The 26,339-nt window shown below is 42.7% G+C and overlaps 1 protein-coding gene across 1 annotated transcript in view; it reads right to left on the bottom strand.

Moving 5' to 3' along the window:
* Positions 1-469: 469 nt before the first annotated feature.
* PHLPP1 (PH domain and leucine rich repeat protein phosphatase 1) overlaps positions 470-26,339 on the bottom strand; it is a 143,713-nt gene continuing 117,843 nt past the window's right edge. The window contains exons 11-17 of the mRNA XM_087761823.1: positions 17,797-17,997; positions 16,620-16,782; positions 11,680-11,810; positions 8,032-8,136; positions 6,903-7,097; positions 4,472-4,700; positions 470-2,541 (exon numbers count right to left, since the gene is read on the bottom strand). Coding sequence (XP_087617949.1) covers positions 1,423-2,541; positions 4,472-4,700; positions 6,903-7,097; positions 8,032-8,136; positions 11,680-11,810; positions 16,620-16,782; positions 17,797-17,997 — 2,143 coding nt within the window. The 3' untranslated portion in view covers positions 470-1,422. The remainder of the gene's footprint in view (positions 2,542-4,471; positions 4,701-6,902; positions 7,098-8,031; positions 8,137-11,679; positions 11,811-16,619; positions 16,783-17,796; positions 17,998-26,339) is intronic.

Here is a 26,339-nt window from a genome sequence, read left to right as displayed (position 1 = left end):
TTACGTAGGTAGCTTTGAGTTCACTTTCCACCTTCTCTTTCTATTTTCCCTCTTCTCTCGGTATCCAATGCTTTCTTTCTACCTGTTCTTAGCCCACGTTATCCCTTCATCATTTCTATCTTCAGTTACTCGGTCCCAGTGGGACAGAGCCAGAGCACCGCTCCTCTTCAGTCTTCTGGCATTGTCAATACTGTAGCAAAGGGCAAATCAATAGTGCTGAATTAGTACTGAGAAAGAAAAAAAAGAAACAGGTCAATTCCTCAGAGGGTTGTTTCGTGTCTCTTAAAGGCCATTTTGCATGGCCTTTAAATTCTAAAAGTACACGTGAGCTTCTGCAGTTAGTGTAAAAACGTGATCGAGCTGGAAAAGTTTCAACGTTTCTCGGTTTGAACCGAGCAGCACGCTGACGAGCCACAGCAAGCTACTGTTTGAAAGCTGCTGCTCAGCTATTCAGACATAAAAGCAGACATCAGGTGTAAATTCCATATTTATTATAACAAAAATTATGACATGTTCATTTGTGCACTCGGCTTTAATATAACTCTTGGTATGTAAATGTTCTACAGCAAATGAGCTCTATACAATCATGCTGGTTGTGACAGCAGTAAGGAACACAAACAAAACGTGTCTGTAAAAGGAAGGAAAGAAAGAGACCAGAGGAAAAAGTGGGTTTCTTTGAATGGTCTACACCACCTCGGCTCTAGCTAACTTGTACACAGCCCCTCAGTCCGTTATGCTCAATGACCATGGCCCAAAGAGTCGCTTAAGGAAAAAAAAGGTCAGTTTTTCAGGTTGTGTCCTTAATGCCAAGGCTACAAAACATGTAAGCATCACTATACAACACTGAGCTATTTACAGGAATTTCCCAATCAACTGTTCTCTCAGAGAAAATTAGTGAATCTCAGTGACTTAAGTCACCTGAAAGAGTAAAGCAACTCCTAGGAGTTAGTCTCCATATTCTACAAATGTCTATCATTTTCAAGACCAAAAAAAGCCTTTTCTCTCAAAGAAATACAGTATTACAATATTACTTAAATCATTTAGCACTGGCTACTGCCCTGCTTTTCAAACAAAACAAACAAGCCATTTTAAAAAATATTACATCATCATCTGTTTCTCAGCAATATATTAAACCTTTTTATTATTTTTTTATTATTTTTTCGTTTTTTGCTTTTACACTTGATATGTTAAGGGAAGGTTAACTATTTTAAACTTTACCAGTCAAGCGTCTCTAGAAGAAAGTCAATGAATATTAAACCTAACAAACTGAAAAGCTGCAGTTATCTGTAGTGGCAGGATAAGGAAAAGGAAGTATATAAAGGAAAAGGATAAGGAAAACCCCTGCTGTAATGCGAGCCCACTGGGTCCTGCACTCAAGTCTCCTTGTTTGTTAGTTTACTTCTGAGCAGTAAATAGAGTGGGTCATAGTGGTGTATCGTAATAGTCTGCCAGGTGGTCCATCGGGTACTGCCGCTGCTGCTGTTGCTGCTGCTGCTGCTCCTGGTGCTGCTTCATAATCTCCTTGACTTCTTCTTCAAGCTCAGGTGGGATGATGAACTGGTCGTCGGGATCAGGTTGTGCGGGAGCAGCGAAGTAGCCCCCCGTTTTTCTGAGCGGCGCATCCGTTGCAACTTCAATTAAGTTATGGCTCCTCTCTTGTGGTGCCACAGAACCGTTGCCCCGCCGGCGCCCTATCGTGCCTGTGGCAGAATATTCAGCTTTCCTGGGAAGGCCGGGCTCGTCTTCGTTGGCACTGATGACGATACCTTCATCGCTGGCTTCCACTGGCACTTGGAGAAGCTGCTTCTCCTTCGCTCGGCTGCAGTGGATGTCCACCTCCACTTCCACGCGGCTGCCGTTGGTGAACACCCCCTCAATCGGCTCCTCATCGTCGCTGTCAAGGCCGTTGTCGGAGAAGGCGCTGGAGAAGGTGGCGCTGGAGAGCTGCCGCTGGAAAGAATTGGACAGGCAGACGGGGTGCAGCATGCAGCGCTGCTCCCCCGGGTAGGCTGGGCTGTTTTCGTTCATGGCTACCTGCGGAGGCTCGTCGGAGGCTGTGGACCCCACCTCACTGCTCATTTCGGAGGTGGAGATCTCGCTGCTGATCTCCGAAGCCATGCCGCTGCTCGAAGACGGCATCCCAAGCGCATCTGTTGGCCTGTCCTTGATGACCACGTTGACAGACTGGGGGAAAATGCCTGGGCTGGGGGGTGGGACCCCATTAAGTTCGCAGCAGCAGAAGCTGTCCTCCGTCACGTTGAGCTGAACCACGACAGCGCTGATACTGTCGTTGCAGCCGTAACTCTGGGCCAAAGTGCAAAGCTTCTTCGCGGCTGCCAGCGCATCAGGCACGTTTCTGACAGCCTCCACTGCTTCGTCCATCGAGAGGCTGTCCCACAGCCCCTTGCTCCCCAGAATGAAGAACTCATCTTGCGGAGTTAAGGTGATGGACTGGACGTGAGGACGCGGCACAACACTTGGGTGAAGGAAGGTGTACCCCAAGATCCTTGTTGAATCTGTCACACCATTCACTTTGCCATCCTGAAATTAGAAAGGAGAGGAAATTGGAAACAAAGCCGACAAGGATACACAGCACCTGCGTCTCCTTGCATTTTACTGATGGCTCTTTTTGCAGTACCCCCAACGCTGCCATTCACAGACAGGAAGGCAGAAAAGCAAAGTGACTTGCAAGGAGGTGACAGAGCTGGGATTAGAGCACAGCAATGGCTGGTTTGCAATCCTGCGCTACGCCTCCTACACCCTGCTGATCTGTCATCAGCATCACCTATGTGCAGACCAACAACGCAGATGTCTGCAACAAAGAGCCATCTATTCTGCTCCTGCAGCTGCGAGAGCCAACTGGACTAATGTTTTACCAGTGAGTCAGACTTATCCCTCCTCCACCCACGATATCTGGCTTTATACAGGGCAAAGCCACACACAGCTCCATTTGATATAGGGGCAGGTCATTCAGTTATGACTCTTCTCTCGCAGCTGTAACAATCGTAGGTTTCATCTTGGCTCATCACCTCGGAAACAAAAGTTCATTTAAAAAAAAAAGACTTTAAATGAAGCATGCAAGTCAAATGCAGCAGACAGCAAGTCTGCATTTCTCAGTCAGCTGAGTTGTAGTGAAATGTTTTACATGCCCCAATTACTTACTACGTTTCCACTTAGATATGACATTTCCAAGGGAAGGAGGAGTAATATCTGAAGGGAAAACATCAGTAGAAATGGACATATTTGAGAAGTAAATCCCATGCACGTCCAAATCCCAGGATCCTGTCCTGGTTAGAATCCAAGCTGCCAGAATAAGCAGAGCAAGTGTCTGAAACAGCAAGCCTGGCTATCTGTCAGCCTGCTGGGGATAGCTGCACCTTGCTAATTGCGTGTTTGAGAACAACAAAGGTGAGGATTTACATTCATTTAGTCCAGCTGATGACTGCAGTGGTTATTATAAAGGAGATAACCACAGAAAAGTGAACAAAGACTAAAAAAAGCTTCCTCTTTAAAACTACTCAGAAGAAAAAAAACCTTGTCAGCTTCTTAACTTCCCCATTAGAAGGCTGACAGCAGTGATAAGTCATCAACGTGCATGAAATCAGTGAATCATCTTAAGATTCAGCGCAGAAATTTCCCTTTTCCTCTACGGAACAACACAACGAGCATGCCTCGATGATGCACACTACGTTGGAGTGACTCCCTTCCAACTTGTCACGTTTGAGATCCCAGTCGTCACCTTTCCCTGGCAAGATCAATAGGCACATGACTTACTCCACACAGCCCCCCCGCCCCACGCACACCCCGCTCACGGGCATACAGCAGTGAGTTTTCTGCCCTTTCCTCCACCATCAGGAGGATTCCACACTTATCTATTCTTACGCATATGTCACACAAGGCAAACCAAAACTGACAGTGGTGGCTTCAAGTTTGTAAGAAGGGAACAAGTAGTTTTCTCCTCTCTCGTGGTTCAGCTGAGCACAGGATGGGTTTTCCTTCTGGGCAAGTGCTCTCTTCAGGAGCCGCCTGTCAAAGGGCAGCTCTGGGAACGTAGGAGTTCAGACAGCAAAGTCAGCCTGCCAGCAGCAAGGAGTCTCCTAAGGGAAGTATGGCATCCCTCCAAGTGCTCTGCCCTCTCATCCTTTTCAATTGGAGAGGCTCTTCATGACAGCTCCAACACAGCAATTCCTCTCCCCATTCGGAGAAGCACATCTGCTTTCCTGTTTCAACACAACATGCTCACAGCTACTCGCTCTCTGAAGCTAACCAAAATCCAGCATGGCAATGGGATGGAAAAGCAACTCAACTGCATGATATGAATCACCTTGAAAGGAAAAGAGCAACTCTGGAACCCATACCATGAACACCACCTCTTAGAGGTTACCGATATCGACATGTAATTTCATGCATTGCTATACAAATACTCTCCAAGGAAGCTGCAAGCTGCAACACTCCCTAACTGCTCTCTAACCTCTGTGATAATGGCCTTGTGCTGCTTAATCCTCTTCAGCTCTTCTTCACAACTCATCACGTAACACCTGGACAAAGGCAGAGGTTTCCCATTCCGGCAGAGGACGGTTTGGCACTTCCCCACGTTTGCTGAGGTTAGCGTGAAGCATCCACCAGGGTCCATGGGATCATGTTTTATATGGCAAAGGACAGCAGAGCCTCCAAGTTTTTGTCCAGCTGTTCCAAGTTTCCTGGAATTTAAACAAAACAACGATTGTTCTTTAATTGGAAAACAAGTGTTACGGGTACTATGGAGAAACAGCCGCTGTTCTGCAACCACAAGCACTCCGGGCACTGACTCTATTGGATCACTGGGACAGAAACAAAAGTCTCCACTGAAGACTGTGACACTACGGCAGCACTGCAGTGAAATCACGTGCAGCTCTCGGGCAGTGTGTTATTTACACGTATGCAGATACACAAAGCTGCTCAATTTTAGAGCAACAATAACAAAAAAAATCTTTGCACTTTGAAGAGTTGCACAGCTGTCCCTCTTCCTCTACATCTTAAAGACATTTGTTTTAAAGGTCAGATCAAGGAAAACAGAGTGGATTAGAAAAGTGCTGATGACTATTAAATGAGTACAGGTAGAGCTTAAAAAGGGGGTTCATATTATCCAGCTTGTTCTTTGGCTTCTGAAGCTACAGATTTTATTCTAAAAATAATATTTCTAACTGTAAAAACTCTATTTTTGAGCAAGAACAGAAGGCAGAGGTTCACTGTTTTGTGATGTCTTCAGAATAATGCGCTTAAAGTATCAAATGATGACCAAAAAAGCACAGTGGCTATTAATTTCACTGTAAGAAGGCACAGTTTTCATTTATCCTGTCAGTTACTAACCTGTTAAATAGGTTCTTAGAAATATTTAAGCCTGCTCTTTTAGCAGGGTTCATATTAAAAAAAAATAATCTACAGATAAAACTGAAGTTTTCATAGTCCTGTCATTAGAATGTAAATTCATTTCAATACTAGACTGTGAAAACCCATGCATCCTTCCCAGTATCTTGTTTATCAGGGCCTTCTCCTATACTAATTAGGAATTACAGTAATTAGTTACTAAAATTTATATTAAGGCTAGGTATAGCTGGAAAGAACTTTTGATTCAAAATCCTGGGGAGAGAATGCACAACTAAATTTGTAACCAAGTTTCAGTGTGCTTTTTTAATTTTATTTTTTAAAAATACACTTCAGGAGTGTTACATATCATCTGTAATAATCCTCAGTGAATGGTTAAATGCAACTGGAATGAATATATTTCTGGTTCTCTCAAGAGGTGGTTAGCTTATTTTGACTTGAGCCCCCCCCCCCCCCCAAAAAGGCAGCTTTTTGTAGGAATGCCACATTCCTGTAAAATTGCATTAGTAGCAAACAAAACCACTTAATAAGTACTTTCGATACTCAAATTTGTTATTACTTTTGAATATTTTAGGTATATGGCAACCACCTTCTCAGCCAGCGGTCTGAGGCACTGTTAGAAGCAATTATGGGAAGGAAGCGTTCTCTCTCCTGTTTGTAAGGTTCAATACCACCCTACTGCTTCCGTGTCTTCCCCAATACCAGAACTTCAGTGTCTTTCCTTTCCAAAGGTACAGTAATTAAAAGTAGCATTGCCTATCATTCAACTTGATCCACTTCCTCAGTCTCTAAGCTGCCTATTTGCTTTCCCCTTTGTTTCCCTGACCTCTTCCTTCTCCTTTGTTCAATTTCCTTCGTACTCCTCCTTCCCTCAGTGTCTCCCCAGGCACAATTTCTTCTTCTGTCAAGAACAGCACGCACGCAGGTTTCCAAACCGCTACACAGAGCTACTATTATACTCACAGCTATCATATCACAATCTCTTTGGATGGGTCCTGCTCAAACAATAGTCTAAGGCCAAAGGGATGACAGGAGATAGACATTTCTAAGGAGTCAGACTACATGTTTTAAATATCTGTGCAGCCTTAAATAACCTGAATTGGTACAGAGAAACAGAAAGGATCAGCCCAGGCTTTGCAGCCAGTAGTAGTAAGGAAGTTTAAAAGATGATCAAGAGATTCATACCACTGACTTGGTTACGGCCAATTGTGAATTGTAAGACTTAAAGAAGATACCAGAAAAGAGTAAACCTCCACCCACCACTTAATCATGAGCATTTAGTAACTTTGCAGGTGTTTTTTTTTATTTTTTTTTGTTTGGGTGGGGAGCTGTTGGGATCTTTCTCCCCACACCCCAAAGGAACAGAGGGCAATATTCACAAAACAAACAATAAAAGAAAACACTGTTGCCAGATACCAAGGCTTTTTCCCCTCTCACCTTTTTTTGAAGCAAGGAAAGAGCAGGTGTCTGACCTGAAAGCGAACAAACTGCCCAGTGAGCATACACAGGGTACAAAAGGCTTCAGATCCAAGACTCACCTCTGCATAACGATGAAAGTGTTGATCATGTATTCCTCCTCATTTTTTGTTTTCTGCAGCTCTTCTGCTAAGATGTCACTCATTGTGCACTGCAGCAGATACGGCACTTCCACGTTGCGGTCACCATCAAAAACACCATAAAGTGCCTCCCGGTTGTCGCAGAAGTTATTGGCCGAGAGTGCTGCCACACACAGCCTAGTGAAAAAACAAAGCAGGACAACATCAAGGTTGTTACCCACTATTAGTTTCTCATCTTGTCATTCTGGCCAGAAAGATGCAGCCTGGTCTGAGAGCTAGGTTTAACCACCTCTGTTCACAAGCATTTCAGGACTGCTCTCTGTGGAGAAGAGTCAGGCCCATCAATAGTGCTAAGATGTGGAGAGAACTATGCTGGAAGTTCAAGCCAAGCCCTAAGGATTCTTCCTCCTTTTCAGCATGTGAACAAGTCCCTTATTTGTAGAAATAGGGGAAAAAGTATGCCTGAAACAACCTCAGTTGAAACCGCACTTGCCCCTCTGAAAGCCATCCTTGTGATCTAACATGCCGATGACCAAGTTGTGCGTTAAATCAGTTAACGGTAAGTAAAGGCTTGCTGGCACTTGCTACGGAAACCTAGGTAGCAGAAGATTTCTAAAAAGGTATTTAAGGAACAAAGAAAGATTCAACACATTGCCAGCAACACAGAGACTAGCAGACTCTTGGTACATTATTTGTCAAGTGCTGCCTTAGTCACAGGAGCTCCGCACACTATGAATATTCAGAGTTTTGGCCATTCTGCCTCTTCCTTTAGTATCTCTGATTTGCTTGGTAAACATCCTTTGGATGAAGATAAAGAAGCTTTGCAAAGAGGAAAATGCTTTTAAACACTCGGATCTTTTGCAAGCACCAGAGTCTTGCATAGACAAAATGTGTCGGTTACACTTGTATCTTAGCAACTTCCCTAACAAAGACCAACGTGGAGAGCCAGGCAGGGGCCCGGTATACAAATACAGAGTCACGGCATGGCCTCAGCCTTTGTGAGGCCCAAAACGTCCCCAAAACTTTCACCGAAAAAAGGATTTCTTTGTGTCAGCATAGAGGTGCTGCGCTGCTAGGATGCTGGTATAATAAAACCCACGCCAGGTCGTACTTGTTCTTAACACCCGATGCTTCTGTGTAGCCATGACTCCACACCGCCGGTGCTCCTGAAGCATCGCCGGCCGAGGGCTGGTCAATCTTGAAGCAACGGATATTGCTGCAAGGAGAAAGGAAAGGGGAAAGATGCAATGGATTGAAGTGCTGACATGATCCAGCTTAAAATGTGAAGATAACACCTTTTTTCCCCTCCCAGTTCTTAGTAATACATTTAAAAGAAGAAAATGAAGCAGGACATCTGAAGCGGTTACTTTTGTATGTCTGTATAAAAAGAGCAAAACCAGCAGTAAATAACTGAGCCTCTATGAGGGTGTCAGCTGCACTGTTTTGCTTAGCCGGCTTTTCTTTCCCTGCTCTCACCCCTGAGGTATTTGTTTCAAACCTGGCCCAGTAGGAATACAAGGCAAATTTGTCACTAGCTTGATGAAAGCCAGTACAGGGGAGTGGTTTTTTAACTTATACATCTCTCCCACCCATTTTAAAAACAAGTCTCTGGGCTCTTTTCATTGTACTCAAATGAAGCCTCCTGTACGACCCACACCCTACCCTAAATGAAGGGGAAAAAAAAAAAAAAAAAAAATCTTTACAAACAGCAACATGTAGCAACAGCCTTCCATGAAAATGCCCACAAACAGAAATCCGCTCTCCCCTCGTCCTGCACCAACCTGCAAGAGCCAGCCTGCAGTCCCGACAGCGAGCACAGCCCTTCTGCCTTCCCCAATTGTACAATCCAATTTTTACTTAGGCCCTTGATCCTCTACCCTCCAATTTACTACCAACATAGCCTTTAGCCTGAATTTCAAATATCTCACGCAGCGTAGTAAAGACTTGAAAAGGGCCCGGCTCTCTCTGTTTATACTCTTCCCTTCACAGCCCTGCTTTGCTGGGGAGAGATGACCTCCTCCCTGCTCCCTACTGCTCTCCTTCCAAAGGCAGGGAAGCGAGCTCCCCACACGCTGCAGACACTTCAAAGGCACCCAAACCTTTCATGAACCAAATGAATCACAAAAGGACACAAGCAGAAAGGTCTAACTGTTCACTCTGAGCATTCATTTTCCTCTATCCAGACCCCCACCTGACCTGAACACACAGAAAAGTCTTTTCAGCATTGCACAGCCTTCCTCAAATAACCCGAAGTACTGTCACATCCAGTTCGATTTCTTTTTACGCTAATAGTCAGGATGTACATCAGTGAGAGCAGATTAAAAGCAAACAAATTGCATAAATAACGTTAGAACCACTGGTGTTTTAAGCCCTTGGTTTTGCAGCCCTCTGTGTGACAAACAGGAGGCAAAACATCTCGCCACGAACATTAGAAAAGACTATCTGACCCCAAAAACCTGGGTCTCTTCTGAAGTAGGAGAGATTTTAATTCTGTCTCCACTTGCAAACCACTACATACATGAGCAAGCACACTTTCTTCACAGACTTCTCATACAAGGCACTTATCTTCCAGGGCAGAGGAACTTGGATCAAAAGGGTTTTTCTGTTTGTTTCTTTTTTAACTGAGTTGACTGACCCCTGGTTCCTGGGCAGGTCAAGGACCCACAGTTGTCTCAAGGCTTCCCAGCGGTGGTGAAAAAAGCTACCTCAATGGATCGCTTTCAGCCTCCTCAGTGGCACCACTACAAATAGACCATGTGCCCGGAAAGGAATGATACCCAGCAGCGCATCCTATGGAGGCAAGATGGGCTAAGGCTTCCGGACAGCCCGGTTTATTTTCCCCCTAATTTAAAATGACTGTTATAATTGAACTAAACACTGTTTCCAAAAAATCAGAGTAGCAGCATCTTTTTTGCTTTGCTTTTTCATTTTAATTGCTACTGAAAATTCTTACATCCTATAAATCACTTGGCGACATCCTCCTAAGCATGCAAGCCTCCTTTAAGATCTCCATACATATTAAAAAAGCAAGCATGCATGACAGGACTCTTCTTCTCACCAGCACTGAGAATACATATTAACCTACTACCTGCTTGAATCCTGCCAGGGCACAGATGGAGAGCTGCCTTTCACATACAGAAGGACGATATAAAAAGTACCAAGCGCACAAGTATTTTTGTGCCTGCCGCAAAAAAACAAGTGAAAGGAGCACCTCCTCCCTCACAGTCAATTATAGCAGCATACCGTAGAAGTCAGCATAGTATATCGGTACGGACACTAAGAAGCCCCTCAGGAGGCCTGAAACACCTGACTGTGGCTAATGAATATTAGGGAAGAGAACAGACCTGAGGTCTTAAGAATGATTTGTTAAAACAAAACAAAACCAAACCAAACCAAAACGCACACACAAGAGGAAAAACTTCTCTGTGAATTAAAGACAACGCATATGCCAGTGAAAGTGTGCCACATTACTCTTCTACAACTTAGGACTTAAATTTGGACAATACTGCTATAGGGCATGATGCCTGAATACTAAAGTGGCAAGAGATTGGCTTGCCCATCTTGTCTGCTGGGTTATACGCAAGAAACGCTGACCTTTCACTTTAAGTTTTGACACAATTCAATTAGCTTTGTAATATTTTTTTTTTCCTATCAACCAGAGCAACATTACACACTGCTTGTTCAGGAAAGTTTCCTGCATACAATAACGCAGCTCTTAAAATAGAGGAACGCCCCTTTTTTTTGCTGTCTGCTGCAGAACATGGACTTTCGTTTTTATCTGTGAAAACTCATCATTAGTCAAGTTTCCATTTAAATTTGATAAAATCCGCTGATTCAAGCTAAAAGCAAACTCACACTGTAAGTTTCCCTTGCTTGCACAACAGATGAGGTTTACTACTCCAGTGTCTGATCTTAACCATTTAAAAGCAAACCACACGAAGCAACTGCTTAACGCTTAAAAAGTACATCAACCCTTCTTGGAATCATTCGATATTTAAGGATCAAAGAGACTTAGAAGGAACCTCTGAGCTGGTGCAGTTCCCTTCAGGACATAAGAAAAGCTCAAGGCAGCACCATTGTCCACAGCTGATCTGTTTTACTGCAACAACTTCCCAACGCACAGCAGAAGCAGGCACAAGGCACTTGGCGAATTTCAGCTGTGGATGGCTAAGTCCCAGGGCAGGAAGCAAACAGGTAGACAGGAAAAAAAAAACAGAGGGTCCCAACGCAAGGTAACTAGCTTTGCTGCAAGCAGAGTGGGAGATGAGAGTCTTCAGGAGCACCTTAAACATGGAAAAAATTATTTATAGAACAAAAGCAGAAAGGTATGAAAGGTAACAAGAAATGGTACGTGAAGAGGTAAAAAGGAGCACACTGGCAAAGACAGACCCAAGCAGATGAACGTGAGGAAAAAACCCCACATTTTAAGTAGCTACTGGCATCTCAAAGGTGGAATTAAACAAGTATTTTGGTTGAGTCTAATGTTGGAAGTAAAATGAAGATCAAACTGGCCCAACAGTGGTTGTACCAGCCCACCAGACCCCTTCAGGAGTTACAGCTGAAAGCTACTGAAGTGGGTAAAGTAATCCTCTTTAATGAAGTATTCATTTCTGAACTACCCATACAATCTGTCACTTTCTGATCCACTGACAACAAGGAGCCATACTCGAAGAGATTTACACTTCTGCGTCTTGTGGTTTTGTCACATCCTAGTGACAGGAGTCGCTGTGCCCCCTCCCCGCTCTGTAAGGCAACTTACTTCAGCAGCTCTAGGGTTTTGTGATCCAAGGCTAATCTGGGATTTCCAGTCAGGTCCAGCTCTTGTAGTTTTGGAGGGAGGTTTTCAGGCAATGTGATTTCACTCAGTTCATTGCAGCTTAGGTCCACGCACTGCAAAAGAAAAGCAGCCCAGTAAGCAAGAGAATTCAGCTGTCGTCAAGGCCATACAAATTTTGATGAAATGTAGTAATGCATGTTTCGTGAAAAATGAAGGCTGCAAGCGAGACTTAAGACCATTCATTTAGATAAGTGGTTCTTACAAAATAACTTTCATATGGCATTTCGCCGTCTTCCCAGATGCCTGGGACACCTAGAAATATATTCCCTCCGTTCCCATCTCTGGCCAGGTGTCATCTCGTTACAAAACTAGTAAGGTTTGTCTGCTCTTCACAGAGACAAAGACGGTCAGTGTATTTTCAAGTATTTAAGAAAAGATGTTGCTGATGAAAACAGTTGCCAGTCTTTTAATGGATAAAGGAAATGGAGATAAATACAGCTGGGGCTTCGGAGCCACTGGCATAGCAGTCCCTCCTCCAAAGTCATTTTAAACCAGCATGAGTATGAGCACGCTCTCAGGAATTCAATATTTACTGAGGGATATTAAAATAAGTAGGGTTATGAATGCATGTGGAGGGGAGGAGTAGAGGGGGGGAAGGAAAAAAATATTGGAGCAGTTTTAAACATGGTTTTAATTTGTGTCATCTTAGATGGATTCACATTTCAATATGAAGTCAATAAAATGAGTGAAAAAAATTAAAGCTTAAATATTTCAGAAAAAAAATGATACAAAACAGCAGAGAAACTTGCTGGCTATCCACCAGCTAAAGCACAAATTAGCTAGAACGAGTGCACTAGAATGACAAAATCCCCAAATAAACATCAGTTAAAGCTGCATATCCAGATGAAAGCCAATACACGGAGAAAAACCATGGCATTTTAGAACAAAATCCACGCTCCAAACCCTATTACGAGACCACCAGTGTAGCACGCGCTAAAAATTGCAAAAAAAAAAAAAAAAATTTCAGAGGACAGAGCAGGCTGGTATTTAACAGAGGACAGAAGAACTATCCACATCTTTCAGGAAGACCGTTTTCTACTTTCACCCTCCAAAAACAGAGACTTCAAAAACTTTAATAAAACAGAAAGCTGAAAGGGGCGGGGGGAGGCTTCTCCTAGCTGCACGTTTTGACCATTACGTAATTTTCATTGATACGAGCAAGACACTTCCATTTTTGTAGGTATATTAAAAGAAATTGGGTCCTGAGCTGGAAGAAGGCATAAGATAACCTAGTAAAATCTGGGAAAGAAAAATCTCCTAACACTTAATTAAATACACGCAATGGAAATAACAAATTTCCAACCCAAATCTTGAATCCTGAGGTTGTCTAATATGGAGGCCTTGTTATCTACGAAGAACAAACTGCTGACGTTATCTACGCCTGATAAGGAAATCAGAGTTTAAAATCTGTGCCATAAACAGAATAGTAGACAGCTTAACAGAACAGTTATTCCAGCGAGCTTTTTTCCCCTGCACAACTCCTTTCTGCTTCCAGAGAGCCAGTAATTACTTTGCAGATTAAAGAAGCTGCCAGCAGGCCTTGCTGCGTTCAACACCTCAATGCCATTACAAATTTGATGGAAGAGCATGCTGGAGTAACAAGTACAAAAATCACTAAAGTAATTTCATTGTTCTCATTAAACGCCCAATACGCCAAAGGTAGGAACATTCTACAGCCGATCCCTTGCACCCTAGGCACTAGTGAAGATCGCTTATTTATCAGGTTAGGATTTCTTGGATTTTCTTTGTACTATTTGAAGAATAGGCTAAGAGGGACTTTCTGCCTATCTATGTTAAATTTAGTCCTTATTCTACTCCCCAGGCAAGCATGAAAGCGTATTTCCTAACCGATCCCCATTTCCTCATGGATTATTTTAACGCAAGCTGGTTTAGCCCCACCCATGCGGCATCAGAAGAACAATTCCTGCAACTGCACACAGGATTTTGCACTGGACGGGCCATCTGGAAGACAGGGTTCAATATTCAGCATTTGCTTACACTGCATTTACAGCTTCGTATCTGTTTTGTCCAAGGCTGGAAGGGACCTGAGTTATCTCCAATCATGAATGAAGGTGGCCATACTGAGACTAACCTATTTAACTAGGAGAAAAACTACCAAAGATTGAGAGTTTCATCTTTAAGATGCTACTGCTACTAGATCTTCACTTACTTCAGATCTCAAGGTAACACTCCTGTGAAAGATAAGCTTGACCAAAGACTGCGATGACAAACCTCCGTATCACCCTGACTGCAGCAGCCCAGCAAAACCACCACGAAAGCAAAGCAACTCATCAGTCAACAAAAACTGGATGATGAAGTAAAGCCAAGCCCCAGGTGGGAAAAGCAAGCCTGGGTCGCTGAGCTCTGCTCAAGCAGTAAGGAGTACTCAACTGTGTGACTGTGAAAAAACACCAGGATGCTGGATAGCAATTTTAAAAGTGCCCTTTTTTATTTTGTAAGGGCAAGGAAATTGAAGTCAAACGACGGCTGTAAGGAAGAGTCTGCTGGGGCACTGACTCAGGCGCGTGTCCTTCCAGCTGCTCGGCCACTCACAGAAGACATTTCAGTGTGCACAGATAAACCTAACTCTGACAGTATAAATAACTGTCATAAAATACAATAAAAACCCTAAAAAATGTATAAGATATCTCAGAGACATCCACTGAGCTCTTTAGCACAGAGGACAAGACATAACTTCTGTAGCCTTGACTGTAGCGTGCAAAAAAGGCTTAGAGACAATTGTACCACTGCAAGGACCTTGTGTTTGGAAATCCTGGAGTTGCTGCAAGTGTAAAAGCATCATCACTTATACGAGCTCTCCTTCTGAAATTATTTCAGACAGCAACTGTTGCTACTAACTCTTCCAGTATCACTGACTCCAAAAACATAACATGTCAGTCTCTCGGCTAATTAAATACAAAAGCAAAACAGCCATTACCTCAGGTAACAGAGTATCCCAGGAAGCTGAGAGCGTTTGAATGCCACCTCAGTTAAAATTAACCACCAAATATCATACAATCACACAGGTGACATGAGACTATACAACTTTGTGCTTTGCTACAAACAAGCTTATTTCACCAAACAGCCAAATCCATGCTCAAACAATAAATTCTGAACTTGCTTTGGCACATTTTGAATGCTCTCACGTGCCTCAGAAGGAGCTCCAGTTAAGCTAAGTAACAGATACAGCCAGGCAGCAGAAGCCTGACCTCCAAACTGACGAACAGCAACCCTGACCTAGAGAAATCACCAGGGGGCCAGAAGAACCCCTATGCCCAACAAGGCACCTTCCCATCTGGCAACTATACGAACTTATCTCGCCTAAGTCAAAACCAGGCTTGAGTAGTGACCAGGCATTTTCCTTCCACAAAGGTGGAGTCCTAGAGCACTGTGTCCTCTTCGATGAAGTCATGCACGCTATCCCTGCAGTCCCAAAACAGTGACGTCCGTGGCTCTTCCTTCTGCTGAAGAGAACTAAGTAACTGTAGGGAACCAGCAGGAAGAAACTTCCAGGTCATCTAAGAGCATTTTTCTGCTAAGCATTGTGGCAGAGTAGCACTTTAAATACTGACGCTTTTATCGAGCATTCAGCTTTCCCCAAAACACATGAACAAAAGGAACAAGTTGGTTGCTCCCTATCAGCATGTTTACGTTATCCTCATTTGTGGTTTTTGGTTTTTTTTTTTTTGTTGTTGTTGACACCACCCTCATACTTTTAAAGAAATGTTTACTGCACAGAGTCTCACTCCCCCACCCCAATTCTTCCTCTTTGAAAAAAAAAAGAAAAAAAAAAAAAAAAAAGGCTTTGCTTTTGATTGATTCTAAATGGCCCTCCGCTTCCTCCGGCCATTGTTCCAAAGAGGGAGGAGTATTCAAGAACCCACAAGTTTGTTTGAGATTTCCTGGCTAAAACCACAAAGCTCATCTTTACATGCACTCGCTGTCCAACAGAATTATTGCTCCTGCTGCTTTGCCTGACCCCAGACACTGAGGCACACACGGCAGTCTGGGAACTTAGCCTTTTGACTTTACAGAGCACCCGAAGGACACTTAAGTTGTTTCGAGCCGGTGAATAGGTAATCAGTTCTCAGCCTCAGAGAAGGACAGATTTTCTGCCCTAGCACCAGATTTGTATGCTGCGAGTTAACGGTCTCCCTGCTCTGGCCAGCGGAAACAGCATGCAGCGCAAAATATTCTGCACTATAGCCAGGCGAGAAGCAGGCTCGATTCGCAAAAGGTAAGCAACAGCGCTCTTCAGCGTGGTCAAGCAAAGAATGCGTCCCACAAAAAGAAGTGTCAGGAAAAGTACAAAATTACTTCTGGAAACACATACAAGAGATGGATTAAGCATTCCTCCGGTTGTGCAAAATATGACTGCAATTAGGAAAATGAAAGTAGCTTGCCTGAATACTCAAATCCTGCACTCCTGGAATTCATCTCTGTCCCCAAGGCCTATCCCATTTTGCAGCTTCAGCGGTTTTTAGCACGCGCTCTAAAGTCCATTCCTACACAGTCAACCAATTGCCAAGGCAGCAAGAGTTAATTACGCATAGCTCTTGCCAAATGTTTAAAGTTGTATCATAACAGACTGTCACAGGAAGACAATTAACACTTATTTGGCAGAGAAGATAGGATCTGGTGAAGGTGAGCGTAAAATCAGATTTGGGAGGCTCTTCTTCCCTTCCACTCTAAGGCAGCACAGGGGCAAATATTTTGCATATGACCTCAGAGGAGAAAGCAGCCGTCAGATCTCTGTGATTTCTGAGAATATACTACCCTGCAGCAATGAGAGGCCTGAGGGAAGAACAGAACGGGTAAAGTCGCATTATACTTGCTTCTTCCAAAGCACATTCATTCCTTACCTTTATTTCAGAAAGCTGCATGACTTCTGGGAAGACTTCGATGCAGTTGGAGTGAGCAATTACAGTGTGCATACGTCTGCAGTTCATGATGGTTGTTGGAATGGCTTTCAGTTTGTTCCCACTAATATCAATTTCTTCCAACTCTTCCAGCTTGGCCATTTTGCTACGAAAACAGGAGTTTGAGAATTTTTTCTTTTAATAGACACACATATTTTATTTTGAAGTGGTGATAAGAGCAGCGGTTTTCATTATTTTAAGAAAATAAAATTGCAGACGTTGGTCCTTGTTCACAGCAGTGCCTGTCACCTCTCCTCACATCAGACGCTAACACAGTTGTGGAACAAAATGTGTGCTGCTTCTGTCAATGTTTTCTAATGCTACTTTTCAAGGGACTTGTTTTGCTTACCTTCCCCCTGCTCACCAGCTCACTTTCCCTCTTTTCCCTCCTTCCTTCCCCTTTCTTTCAACACTAGTTTCTCACTTCACCCCAAATTTTCCCTTCCATCTTCTGACATCCCACTCAGCCCTTCCCCCTCATTCATCTCCCTCCCTCGCCCTTGCCATTGAAGCCCAGCTGCTCAGAACATCACACAAGGACAGAGATGTCTCTTCCTTTATTTATTGGCATCTCTTTTCCAAGGTTGTACCCTGCCAGCTTTACAGCACTTCTTACACTTGAAAGACTTCTGATTAAAACAGAGTGAATTGAAAGTACAGAAATTGCTGCCAAGGCAGAATCTCCTTCTGGAGCGAGAGGGTTTTTCCCCAGTGGAGTTCAGTCCACTTCCAGAGGACATTTCCAGACTGCTATGCTCACCAATCCCTTCTAAGGAGAAGCACACCAGTGTAAGCAAAGTGACCAAGACAGGGAAAACAGAAGACCTCCTTGCTTGACCTCAAAAGCATACTGCGGTCATGCTGAGTTAGTCCAGTTGAAAAGAATTTCAAGCGCAATCAAAACACACCAACTAACAGGCAGCGCTCACTTGTCTGGGTAACGCAAGAGAGGGTAGCAACGTGCAAGAGGGCAGAGCAGGTGAATCCACCCACTGCAGTATCGCTGCATTCAAAACACAGCCTGTGCCACCACATTTCTGTGCAATTTAGTTCTCGCTGTGAAAATGTTTCATGATGCCCACCCACCGGCGGGCCAGAGGCAGTGAAGCCAGTTACTTACCTCGCAGGGAAGCTCTGCAGGCGATTGTAAGCCATGTGCAAGATTTTCAGGTGTGGATGGCCTGTTAACAAGGGTACGCATTTATCCGTGAGGTTGTTATTGGTCAAATACAACTCCTGTAAGATGCTATGGGTTTCTTCGGAAAGAGTGGCTGGAGGAAGCGTTTCCAGTTTGTTGGCAGAGGCATTAAGAAATCTCAGGCTGCAAAGAGAAGTTGCATAAGGGAGTTCAGTGAAACATCTTGCAGGTTTTGTCTAGAAGTATAAATAAATAAAAGTCTCTATTTTTAAGAGTTAAGATAGCTATATAAAGCAAAGGTCAAAAGCAACAAGTTCACAACAATGGACAGAAAGACCAAAAGTCTAGCATTATATGAATAAAACTTCTGATCGCGTTTTTAAATTAACACATTTGTACGAACAAAACAGCAGCAAAATGAGTATGTCAAAATGCCTCTATCCCCTTATCAAGACCTCAGTACCTCCAACACTACTACAGATGTACCTACAGGTAAAAGCAATAACCACATTATTTCCATATTCCTTCCACATAAAAATGAATTCTAAACTCATCATCAACGAACCATGAGAGTATAGCTGCCCTTCAAGTGACTAAGTCATTGGTAAAAAAGCCAGCCAATTTTTCAGTATTTTAAATACTGGCTAGGGTGCAGACAGTATTTTGTTTAAACCTGCAGGCCTGAAAGCAATTACAAAATATGAAAAAGTACTCTTTGAATATTTGGATAAATAAAGATACACCAATCAAAAAAACCCCTGAGACCAAGCAGTAATTTGCCTTTTAGATTTTAAAGAGAGACAGTGCTAACGATAATTTAAAAGTTATATACTTGCTTGCTGATGTATGCAGCAAGACAGCCAGATCTCTGTGTAGTTCCTGAGTGCTCTTCCCCTACTCCCCAAAGTAGCAGAAGTCCTTGTCAATATTTTCTGCAGTCCCACCACAAGCAGCAAGGACTGAAGCAGCACAGAAATTAAGTTATCCTTTCTCCCTCAAAGGACTTTTTCCAGGATGGGAACAAGACCTGTTGAGGGATCGGCACTGCCCACTCCTGCCGGTCAAGGTCTGCGGGCAGAGGATTCATGTTTCTTTAGGGGAGTTTGGTGATCACAGCAGCACTGGAGGAATACACACTGTAGGCATCTTGAGGGCTAGAATTCGCACAAGCTATTCCAACAAAATGGAAAAATAAGGCTATTTATCCTTTAATAACCAACTCTGGTGCGACCATGCCTTTTCAACAGAAACAGGACCTCTCTCTCCCTTCCTCCCCTTTTCAGAAAAGGCTGCCTTCAAGAACTTGCGATACAGAAGTAAGCGTGTGCCTGCCAGTCTGCAGTGACCGTGTTCAGCCACCGGGAACGGGCAGCTGCAATGGGCAAAGCTGCATTCAAGAAACAAGACTCAGAAATGAGCTGGCTGAAGCCTATAAAGCCACCGATCAGGACACAAAAGGTAGGTGCACTCCTGTCATTGATCTTAAGACAAAGTGATAAAATATTGATAGCTTCTCCCATGCACGCAGGAATCCATGCTGACCTTTAAGGTCTATTAATGAATGAAATGGATTTGCAAGAGTTGCAGCTGGTTTAAACTTGCTGAGCAGCAAATAAGGGTCAGACATGCTACAGAGGAGTCACGTGGAATGCCAAAGGATTAAAAAACCCTACTGTTTCCATTAGAAGCAAAAATCTCTCAGCACTACACAGAACTGAAACTAGGTTAGCTGTTTCACAGACAGAGGAGTCCACTTCGGAGAAACACAGTTTAATCCTCAGGCTCATTCATTATTCACAAGGGTGGTAAAACTCCAGAGGAGGAACGGAGAGGGAAGATTAATACAGAGAAGGGAATAAGCAGCTGAAACGGTTTTTAAAATTATTTATTATTCTAAAAAGATGCCGCTCAATTTCACCCTTCAGCTATAAACTCAAAATATATTAAGCTCAAAGTTGGATCATTAAACTGAAGCATACCACATCAACAGTTCCTGTACTTAATTAAACACCAGCGAGCACACCTATTGCTGAAGTACAGACAACTATTACTTTGGCAACTTCAATCTAATATGCATGATAAGTCTTCCCTCTCCACAAAAAAGGCACTTTGATTCACATTAAAGCCACAATATCTTTTGTACCACTCGTAGCACAAAATGGTTGTCTTCAGCTCAGCCTGGGAAGGCTTAAGTAATAAAAACGTTTAAGGCTGCTGGGAAAAGTGAACTTTCACAGCAATATGATGGGGATGAGGAAGTGGCAGCAAAACATCCCCCAAGAAAGGGCTTGTTCCGCTACCTTGAAGAGGAATCTGTATTTTACTTATGTTCTTGCAAGCTGCAGCAGAATAATCTGGAGTGTTTCACAGGTACCTTCTTTTAATAACCAAACTGAGCCAAACAGATAACCTAGAGAGCATCCTATGGCTATGAAGTTCAGAAGAACCTAAGTTCCCTCAAGTACAGCTAGGCCAAAGCACAGCTGAAAGCTTTGAGTAAGAAAAGGTACATTGCTCTGATAAAGCTGAAATTAATACAGTCCACTATACTGAAGCCATTTTAAATTCAAAAGAAAAATGAATCAAACAAAAGCTCTTCTGTTTTTAATAAACTTTTAACATTAGTGGACTACAACAAGAAATTTCAAGCTGTTCCCTCACTGGTATTAAAAGCGGCCGGAATCTGCGTATTCCTGCCAAAAGTAAGTTTTGATGCCTATATTTTCCAATGGGGAAAGGAGAGAGGAAAGCTATTGCTCTGCACCTCCCCACCCTTTTGCCAAATCTTCCAGAGTGATACGACGCTGGAAATAAATCCCCATCATCCTGACCTACAGTTTAGTGCCTTGATGTGAACAAGGTTTAGGCAGCTAGCAAAATCTTGCCAACAGTCTACAACGGGAACCCTGTGGTAGCAGGGTATCTCACGTACCCCATACGTAACAACTCACGGCTGGGTAGCACTCAACAGTCAGGTTCAGGATAGTCACATACTAATCTCTGTCTGTAGCTGACATCATTAGAATTAAATTAAGTTTTTAGAAAAGAGTATGCTGCTTATTTACATGTTCTTTTTGACCAGCTGTTACATTAAAATGGTAAAAACATTCTGAAATGATAATTCTTTCAAGATATTCTCTGGATTTTAAAAAAAAAAAAAAAAAAAAAAAAAAAACAAAAAAAAAACCAGACACCATTCTTTGGGCAGAGAACAGAATGAACCAGCAGACTGCTGCTGCCAAAGCTTTGTCAATTAATTTGTGCTATAATCTTATGTCCATTAAAAAAGAAAAAAAAAAAAACAACAAACGTGTACTTGTGCATCAGGTTTTCCCTCACGCTGATTTAACACAGAGGTCCTCCTCCAGGTTACTTCCACTCCCCTATTTCTTCATCCTCGTGCAGCGTGCCAACTGCTCCCTTAGAAGGCACATCTTACAAATGCCCTCCAGAGGAGTGGAAATTTACTTGGGCACAACTGTTCCCCTCTCTCTTGTGCACGGACTTAAACTGATTCATGTTCCTTGAAGATATCCCACTCATATTGCTTATCAGATGGAAGCAGAATGTCAAGTATTAAAGCTCAGTCCAAAATTAATTGTTTCCCTTTCCAATTCCACCCACACGCTATACCACAAGCTCAGGAAAAAAGTACAGCATCACTACAAAAACCTGAATTCAGCAGCCTGTGCACATACCAGAGTATAATATAGCGAGGAGAGCATGAATTAACAAGTACTAAAAGAGTGTTGGAGATTAAGAAAGAAATGAAGGCGCTGGCAGGGAGATGCCAGAATTCTTCAGCTTTGACAAGGTGCAAATTCTCCTCTGGGGTAATAATATAAACATTGATCTCTGGCTGGAATAAGTCACGTTTGGTTTTATGGGGTATTAAAGTACAATCCCTTGCTGGATTTAAGTTCTCCAAGAGACAAAATAGAAAAAAAGACTGTCCCAAAGAATAGGCTAGAATCAAGGGCATGGATCTAATTCAACAAAACAGACCTAATATGCAGTCACATGCATTCCCTATTTAAACCCAGAGGATTCTGATCTCAATTTGAACTTCCAAAAGCAGAGGAAGAAAATCTTCTACTGAAAACTGCAAAACGTTAGAAATTTTATAACGCCAATGCCTACCTCTAGCACACACAAAAGCTGAATATAGACAATGCTGAGAATACAGCATCTCCCAATTCCTCACTGTTTTCTGAGGTAGCTTGGCAAACTTGGCTTGCTGGTAAGACATAGCCACCACCGAAAAATTTAAGTGCTCCAAAAAGCTTAGGAATGTTCAGCATTAAAAGGAGCAACACAGACAACTGCATCCAATAGAGAAGCAGCAGCAAATCAAAACCACTGTGCTTAGCTTGAAAGTACTGATAAGAGTTGGAAAGAATACTGCAGCTGGAAAAAGAGAATATGCAGAGAAATCAAGATCTCCAGTTTGGCCCGTGCCCCAAGATCTCCATCAGGACAGAGCAATCAAAATACAAAATTTCTGCTTCAGTCCCTTCTGCAGAAACATGCCCTCAATTTCTGATTGCCTAATCCTAAAATAACTTATGATTGCAGTAGCAGGTGTGTGAGGAAGAATCCTGTAACCTAAGCATGTCTTGGGGGGGGAAGAAAGGGAGGGGGCAGGGAGGGGGGAAATCAAGGCAGTTTTGCCAGCCTGTGCAAAAGAGGGTATTTCTTCTCCTTTAAAAAAAAATAAAATAAATGAAAGGACGGAAACATTCAAGAGAATCCCCTTCCTGTTGATGGACTGCCAAAAAAACCACTTAACTGCTGCTGTCTCCTCAGCTCTTACTTTCTAATGTATCTTTAGCCATTTCATTAACTAGGATTTCCCCAGTTTCTAATGTATCTGTTTGCAAACCCTAATCTACCAGCAAAGAAACAAATGCAGCTAAGCATTTTTGCAACAAAAGTATATGCATCAAACACTCAAATAGCTCTTTGCATCCATTTGACTTTGTTTCTTCCCTCACTTCTCCTGCATCCACAACAGGACTGAATACTTGCATCCAAAAGAGGCAGCCACAGTGGGTGGAAATGGCAAATATCAAACAAGAGCAAGTTTAACTGGGTCACCTTCCAGAACTCCAGGGACGAAGGAAAAAAAAACCCAAAAGAAAACAAATAAAACCCAAAAAACCCCCCAAAACCCCAAAACAACCAAACCCCAAACCAAAAAAAACCCAACCAAAACAAATTAATTCAAATCAAACCAACCAACCAAACAGAAAATTAAACCAGGTAAGAACAGCTGAAAACAAGAATCATGCAGACGAGCCTAGATGGGCTCCGAATAGCTGATCCCAGCTTAGCCACCACAGCTGGCCACTACCAGACACTAGGAAAACAAAGCCCAAGGTTTAAGCTGTTCACATCACAGCTACGCATCTGTAGCATACAACTGCTTTAAATAGTCTGATAGCTGTTTTAAGGGTTTATACCAAAAACATTAATACTAACTGGAAAGGAAGCTTAAGCAAGAGGCAAACCCTCGCCCTTCACCACTGTCTCTCCATTTTTAAAGCCCCCTGACCACAGCCACTGCTTTTCTACCATACTCCGCTAAAGCTCTTGAATGCTTGTCCATCTTATCTGAAGAGCATTTTGTAGAACTGTTTACGTGACATTAAATGGTAGTTTGCTGCAAGCTGGTCAAGGAAGGCAGTAAAAAGTGTGTACGAGAATCGGACAGAGTGGGAAAGGCATCGCAACAGATGAAGCAGTGGGTAGAAATGAAAGGCTGCAGGAATGCAGGTGCATTAAAAAGGGTTCAGGAGTCAGCTTGGGAGTTTTCCCCATCAGCCATAGCACTTGCATGAAGTCTCTGTTTTTGCAGCATCTGGTAATGAGAAATGAAGAGATTATCTGGCTGCCTCTGTGGTGCTCATCTTGCCAAGAAAATCCCCACCCTACAAGAGAAATCCTTGCTAACATGATCAAGATGTGCATACTTGCAGCGCAATAAACAGAACTGAGTTCTGTCTTGGTCAGAGAAATGTTTCATAGGCTAGTCCTCAATTCCTCCTCAAGTAACAGTTTAAAATAAAAATCAATTAAAAAGCAGACCAACAAAATATCCCTAAATTATACTCTTCAGCAGAGAATCACACCTTTTCATTGGTTTTTGAAGGATTAAGGCAGAAAAGCAATGTTCATTGATTCTTCTATTAAGAGAACAGAGGTTTTCCAGTAGTTTTTCCTCTTTTTTTTGGTGGAAGTGATATTCTCTCTTCGTGCACCAATGCACCGATTTCCCTCCCTTCCTCAGATGTTCTAGATATCAAAGCCCACCAGTGCTTGCGCTGAAGTTTGCCCAAGGCACTTCACACCCACTTCGTCAAATATTCAGGATTGAGAAGGAGAAAGCGTTTACAATTCACAGCATGAGACTTCATATCCAGACAAGATATCATCTGTCAGTTGCACAGACCCGAGTACCTTTCCAAAAAAATAAACTCATCTTTTCAAGGCTGCAAAAGGTAAGTCATTTTAGGGAGAGATAAAGGTTCTGTAAGGTAAAGTGATTTGTCCAACATTACACGCTGGGTAGCGACCATGGCAGACCACTCAGGAAACCCAGTTCTCTTGGCACGTCTTGGCAGTACAGATTGTGCTTCCCAGGGAACGCTTGGAGAAGAGAAGCATTTTACCTTTTTAAAACAAAACAAAACAAACGCCTGAACACCGTTCCCTGGCCCAGACCCATTCCTGCTGATGCTTAGCTGCTGACAGATGCAAACATTTGAAAACAAAATTAAAAGAAAGATGTTTCCTGTAGGAAATTCCAAACTTAAAGCTCGGACATTGTGCACTAATCTGCACTGCTGCTTTCCTTCACAGTTAACACTTCTGCAGCAGTCACAGGAGCACCAGCATGGACAAGCCATTTGCAAGCCAAGTCATTTAAACCAGTAAAGGGGTAGGGAATAAGGGGGAAAACCCCACCCAAGGCAACCACTTCTATTACCATCACAAACGAGGGAGATTGCAGTGGTGATGAGATGCCAGAATGGGTAAGCTCCCGATCATCTCCTGAGATGGTACCTGACTTTGTTAATACCCGTAAAAGACTTGGAAAACACGTGCCCTGTACTTCTTGAAAGCTGCAGAGGGGAAAAATCCCCATGTCTCCATCAGCCATGCAATACTATTCTTCAACGTATTTTTCAATTCTACCTCTTTTCAGCACACATTTAGCAACTTCTGGAAATCTACCCCCAATTCTGGTTTTAGCCTGTACTTGTTCATTTTGGCATCACAAAAAAAAAAAAAAAAAAAAAAAGAAAAGCTGCCTACAGTTTTGTAGCTCAGTTTAAAAAGATGAGTTGCAGTACAAAAAATTTTATTCAGCTTCTCTCTCACTGTCAAAATTGCACTAACCTACATCCTAGACCTACAACCTGTTTTTAATACAAATTTTACAAAATTATTTCTCTCTGCTTTCAAAGATGTTGGTAGCTTTCTGAAACTTACTTAAAGGTTTCTGTCATTTCCAAGTTAACAGATAGGAATTTCAACTTGGGACCTGTAAATAGGATTTTTTTTATTGACCTAATTTTGCAACTTCCTGTAAAAAAAGCTTTTTACAAGGTTTCATTTCTGAAGTTCATACAATCTCTAACGTATAATAGTTTGAAAAGTCGTCCACAAGACAATTACATCCTTGCCCCACGAACAGGCTATGAATTTCACCACTTCTAAACAGAAACGCGTCAGATAATCGCAATTATTACAGTAGCAACATTGCTAAGTTTCAATGCTTTGACTGCACTTTTGTGTGAAGTCTCAACTGAAACAGTAAATTAACAGAAGAATAACTTTGCTGATAATCAATTTGTTCAAAAGGCAGTACCCTACACAGGCTTGAATGTGGACAGGTATGCAATAGTGTTGTTCAAAAATAAAATCAAAGTACAAAAATTATTTTAAAGGTTCTTTCAAGCAAATCAAGGCTGAAAGGAATCACGCACTGGTTCCCAGAATCAAAAACCCATCCTAGTAAAGTTCACCTTCTGAAAGACAATTTTTAACCTAAATTATAAATTCCTCAGAACATTACTGTTCAAGAGTAAGTCGAGTTAAGAGTTTACTTAGAAATTATCTCAACTGCAAACCTAATTCTCCCAACTCCCAACGCTGTGAATCCCAGGAAGTTTATCCAGAGATTCACGACAGAATCAACAACAGTATACAAGTAGAGGTTTCGCAATGCTCTTAATTGGGTGAGGAGCTGTGACAGTGAGATCACCACTCCTGTTGCTTCTCCACTGTCCAAGAAACCCAGGAGCTATGCATTCCTTTTGTCACAGTTAGGATCAGAAATAAAACCCCACCGCTCACAATCTCACCATCTGTTAAATTATGCATGGGTTGAACACTCAGAAATCCCATGACTATTTGTGGAAGTGCAGAGGTGCAAGGAACACTGACACCAAGTTGGGCAAGCCCATCCACTCTCCCCAGACTATGCTACCAACCTCCCGTATTTCAATCACAGCCCCTTT

This window comes from Nipponia nippon, unplaced genomic scaffold (assembly GCF_047370975.1).
Source record: "Nipponia nippon isolate SJK-2023a ecotype South Korea unplaced genomic scaffold, ASM4737097v1 scaffold_1, whole genome shotgun sequence".
NCBI lineage: Eukaryota > Metazoa > Chordata > Aves > Pelecaniformes > Threskiornithidae > Nipponia > Nipponia nippon.
Note: the sequence above shows the minus strand (reverse complement) of the source record. Positions and strands in the feature narration are given on the sequence as shown.